The 4,956-nt window shown below is 45.7% G+C and overlaps 1 protein-coding gene across 1 annotated transcript; it reads left to right on the top strand.

Moving 5' to 3' along the window:
- Positions 1-575: 575 nt before the first annotated feature.
- Positions 576-3,455, top strand: fzd9b (frizzled class receptor 9b). Its single transcript, XM_036001447.1, has 2 exons — positions 576-2,902; positions 2,947-3,455. Exon 1 carries the CDS (start codon positions 1,103-1,105, stop codon positions 2,858-2,860), a length of 1,758 nt encoding a protein of 585 aa, XP_035857340.1. The 5' UTR covers positions 576-1,102; the 3' UTR covers positions 2,861-2,902; positions 2,947-3,455.
- Positions 3,456-4,956: the final 1,501 nt, after the last annotated feature.

The following is a 4,956-nucleotide window of genomic DNA, read 5'->3' as shown; positions in this document are numbered from 1 at the left end:
AGCATTGTATTGTTGTAGATGGTCAGGGTACAGCAAATTTGAATCACTTTAAACTATTTTATAAGCTTACCATGTGTAGTGTTTTGTATGGAATATCTTTAAAATGTATAGAGTAGGCTAAATAGCCTATGTCAAATTCTAATATCTCAAAATCAAATATTTTTCTCTGAATTATAACGGAGTTAAAGTATGCCAAAGTATGACATAGGCCTACATACATTCAAGTAAAGTGCTGGTACCTTAATGTGTAGGCTACTTTCGTAGGGCTACAGTAGGCTACTTGAGTGAGTGTAGGCTACATTCCACAATTGAGAAAGACTAAGCCTATACTTTACACTTTGCTGATAATTCTAATAATTCAAGTTTGGAATGCAGTGCTTTTACCTGTAACACAGTATTTTACACATTTGTGTATTGCTATTTTACCCAAGTAAAGGGTCTGAATACAATTCAAAGCAGAAATGTCAGAGGTAGGCTATTTGACCATCCTCCAGCATCTGTCTGATAATTTTCCTTGTGTGGTGCTGCCGGTTGAAATGTGAGCGTCACGCAGCGCCCACCCCCCTCCTCCCCTCAGTCTCTCCCCGACTGAAGTCCCACTGAGCGGCTCTCAAACTTCAGTGTCGAGTCTGAAAGCGGAGAGCAGAGAGCCGACAGACAGGCAGAGTCGCAGCTAACCAACCTTTTTGGACCCGCAACAAATGCGCAAACGGCCTCTTTGAAATCTGCTTTTTATCAAAGGTTACTAACGGTCGGTTTGGGGATTTACACTCAGCTTTCGGTGTTTGATTTTGATGATTTTCCTCCATTGTTTTTTCGAAGTTTTCGACTGTCACGTCTTAGCTACGGACATTTATCTCGACTGTCTGTGGGATTAATCGTTTCAATTCAACACTAAATAATTGAACTCTTAGCTACTTTCTGCGTAAGTCTGTTTTGGAGGGTGTTTTTTTTTCTAACGGAGCGATAACGGTAAAGGCAACATTTGGACCTGCCTTCGCCATGGGGAAATAGCGGGGGTCTCGCTCTCTAACCGACCCCGTGTTTTTTACCTTTTCATGATCATTTTGTAAAAGACAGAGCTTAGTTTTTGACTAAAACAATGAACATGGATGGTTGTCCGCTGAAGGTGGTGGTTTTTTTGTGGTGTCTGCTGGTGATTTCTGGATCCAGCTTTGAGATAGGCTCCTACGACCTGGAGCGAGGCAGACCGGCCAAGTGCGAGCCCATCGTGATCCCCATGTGCGAGGGGATCGGCTACAACCTGACCCGGATGCCCAACTTTATGGACCACGACGACCAGAAGGAGGCTGCCATCAAGCTGAAAGAGTTTGCCCCTCTGGTGGCTTATGGCTGTGATGTGCACCTCCGCTTCTTCCTCTGCTCCCTATACGCCCCCATGTGCACGGACAAAGTGTCGACCTCCATCCCCGCCTGCAGACCCATGTGTGAGCAGGCCAGGGAGAGGTGTGCCCCCATCATGAAGAAGTTCAGCTACACCTGGCCGGACTCGCTTGACTGCTCCAAGCTGCCCACCAGAAACGACCCCAACGCCTTGTGCATGGAGGCCCCCGAGAACGAAACCAGGACAGAGGGCAAGAAAGGTGAAGGCATGCTTCCGGTGCCCCCTCGCCCCAGGCAGCCAGGCACCAGCAGTGGTCGCTCTCCAGGCAGCATGGGGTCCTGTGAAAACCCAGACAAGTTCCAGTTTGTGGAGAAGAGCCAGTCTTGTGCCCCACGCTGCTCCCCTGCTGTAGATGTCTTCTGGTCCAGGCAGGACAAGGACTTTGCCTTCATTTGGATGGCAGTGTGGTCCATCCTCTGCTTTGTCTCCACTGCCTTCACCGTCCTCACCTTTCTTTTGGAGCCTCACCGCTTCCAGTACCCTGAGCGCCCCATAATCTTCCTCTCCATGTGTTATAACGTCTACTCTGTGGCCTTCATCATCCGCTCAGTAGCAGGGGCTGAGAACATCGCCTGTGACCGGGAGCACGGAGAACTGTACATCATCCAGGAAGGGCTGGAGTCAACAGGCTGCACCATCGTCTTCCTCATCCTCTACTACTTTGGCATGGCCTCTTCTATCTGGTGGGTCATCCTCACCCTCACCTGGTTCCTGGCTGCAGGGAAGAAGTGGGGCCATGAGGCTATCGAAGCCCACAGCAACTACTTCCACATGGCTGCGTGGGGCATCCCGGCTCTGAAGACCATCATCATCCTCACAATGAGGAAGGTGGCTGGAGATGAGCTGACAGGGCTGTGCTACGTGGGAAGCATGGACTCCGGGGCGCTCACGGGCTTCGTCCTCATCCCTCTGTCCTGCTACCTGATCATCGGCACATCCTTCATCCTCACAGGCTTCGTGGCTCTCTTTCACATCCGGAAAGTGATGAAGACGGAGGGCACCAACACAGAGAAGCTGGAGAAGCTCATGGTGAAAATCGGCATCTACTCCATCCTCTACACGGTGCCGGCCACCTGCGTCATAGTCTGCTACTTCTACGAGAGGCTTAACATGGACTACTGGAAGCTGAGGGGGCTGCAGATGAAGTGCGGCTCATTCAACGGTCTCAGCAGCGACTGCTCGCTGCAGACGTCTGTGCCCACGGTGGCCGTGTTCATGCTGAAGATCTTCATGTCGCTGGTGGTCGGCATCACCAGCGGCGTGTGGGTGTGGAGCTCTAAGACCCTGCAGACCTGGCAGGGCCTGTGCAGCCGGAAGCTGACAGACAGGACTAGAAGTAGAAAACCCTGCAGTGGCGTCAGCTGCGGCAGCACACACTGCCACTACAAATCTCCTGCTGTGGTTCTGCACATGGCCAAGACTGACCTGCACTCAGACAACCCCACACATGTCTGAGAGGGAGCATGACACACACACACACACACACACACACACACACACACACACACACACACACACACACACACACACACACACACACTGCCAAATGCAACCACATACAGTCACAAACACACCTATGCCCTGAATAAGGAGCTGCTAAAGACTTTGTAAGAAGATGAGTGGTTGAATTGAACAGTTGTCAGTTGCTGCTCTGCTGCTGCCGAGGGATTCACAGGTACAGGTGTCACTATGAGAAACTATCTATAAACAGTATTCAATGCATAAAGGGAAATGTTCAGTATTGTTACCCATATTTTTCTGATCCATAGTGTTCTGTGCAGTAGACATGCCCCAGTGTTTCAAAGCAAAAAAAAAGACTGTTAGGGGAGGTATCATGGGAAATATTGTCCTCCCTGAGAGTGGCATGATTAACTGTATACATCTGTATAAATGTTTTATTTATTGTAAATAGATTTAATTTAAAGTTGTATCTCATCAGATTTGTTGTTTAGATGCATTTATTAAAGGTAAAGGGAAATGAAGTGCCTTTTATAAGAATTCTGGTTCTGGCCTTTTTGGAGGATAATAAATTTGTGAAATTCATGTTCAACTTTTGCTGACTGGTGTTACTGTTTGTTACTATCTTACAGTAGCTTATAATGGATATTTAACCATTTGAACAGTCATAAACTGTTTCAGATTTAATAGTCACAAATCATTGCTCATTTCATTCTTGTTTTCCTGATTTTCCTGCCATTCTTCTCCAGGGATTTGCCCAATTTCTTTTACAGCGGGGCTCCCCGCCAAATGTGTTGTGTTCCAAGTGCATGCTACACATCCCAGAGGCGTCCCCAACAATAATCCTCAAAGAGAATCACTGATGAATAGCAAACCGTGGCAAGTATTCAAGTTTGCACCACTGTCTTAAAAAATGCAGGAGCGGAGGAATATATTTAATTAATGGCTGTTTTAATCCTTCCATCATTGTTGTTGCCCTCTCGCTGCTCCATCTAATCCCTGTGCAAACACTCAGCACTTTGATCTGAGAGGACGAATCTGACGTGGATTTCAGCGTTATTGCATGATTTCACTGACAGTTTCACAGGCACTCAATATTGTGGTTGCTCATTGAGTAGATGGATTATTCACTTAATATTTAAGTTGTGGTTTGTGGCTATTGGAAGCTGTATTTTTGGTATAAATAAAGGGAATTCCACTGTATAAAAGATCCAAATTCCCATGTTTAACTGTTTGAATTTGATGTACTGCAAGGCATTTTGTTTGGCTAAAGAAACAATGCAACTACCATACCAGGTATAAATAATCACTGACTGTTTAAGAGAAAAAGTGTGCAGAACATTACTTTCATTAAATAAATACCCTAAGTTGGGTCTTGCAACTAACATTTCAGTAATAAAATCCATTTTAATATGCACAAGAGCCACCATGTTCTCACATGGTCCATAAAAAAAAGTGAAAATAAATAGTTTTTACATTACAGGACTTTAACAATTTAAGTGCCAACACAAATTACAGCCACACAGCAAAATACAGTGTTTGACAGCAGTGGGATTGATTATTATGTCTGTGTGTAATTGTGTGCTGTGTCACAGGCAGCAGCACATGGGAGTGATAGCATGGAAAAAATGTGATGACCAGGAGCTTGTTTTCATTACATTACTGGAACCTCAGCAGTGTGAAGCAGGCGTGTGCTCGCTGACATCTCCAGAGGGTAAAACTTGTTTTGTTTTCATTTTTTTTCCAACATTTGCATTCCAGCAGGATAAGATGAATGTACTGCAGCACTTTAGTATTCATTTACTAAAGACTTGAGTTTAAATCAAAGCTGCATTATATCTCTGTAGTAAATTAACCACATTTCCACTCGGTGCAGTGTTGTGTGGATCTGTGCAACGCCCGAGTTAACTCAAATTACTTACTCCTTCCTGCTGCAGAACAAGATGTGTGTTAACTACCAACATCCTCCCCTTTTTTTGTTTTCATTACTCAGCCATTGTAGACGTTGTCCATGGCTTGGCAGGCGAGCGTTGCGAGTTCTGGACTCTGACACCGTGTGGATCACATTTAGCTATTTAAAAAGGGTTGTTTTG

The sequence above is a fragment of the Sander lucioperca genome, chromosome 5 (genome assembly GCF_008315115.2).
Source record: "Sander lucioperca isolate FBNREF2018 chromosome 5, SLUC_FBN_1.2, whole genome shotgun sequence".
Classification (NCBI taxonomy): Eukaryota; Metazoa; Chordata; class Actinopteri; order Perciformes; family Percidae; genus Sander; species Sander lucioperca.
Note: the sequence above shows the minus strand (reverse complement) of the source record. Positions and strands in the feature narration are given on the sequence as shown.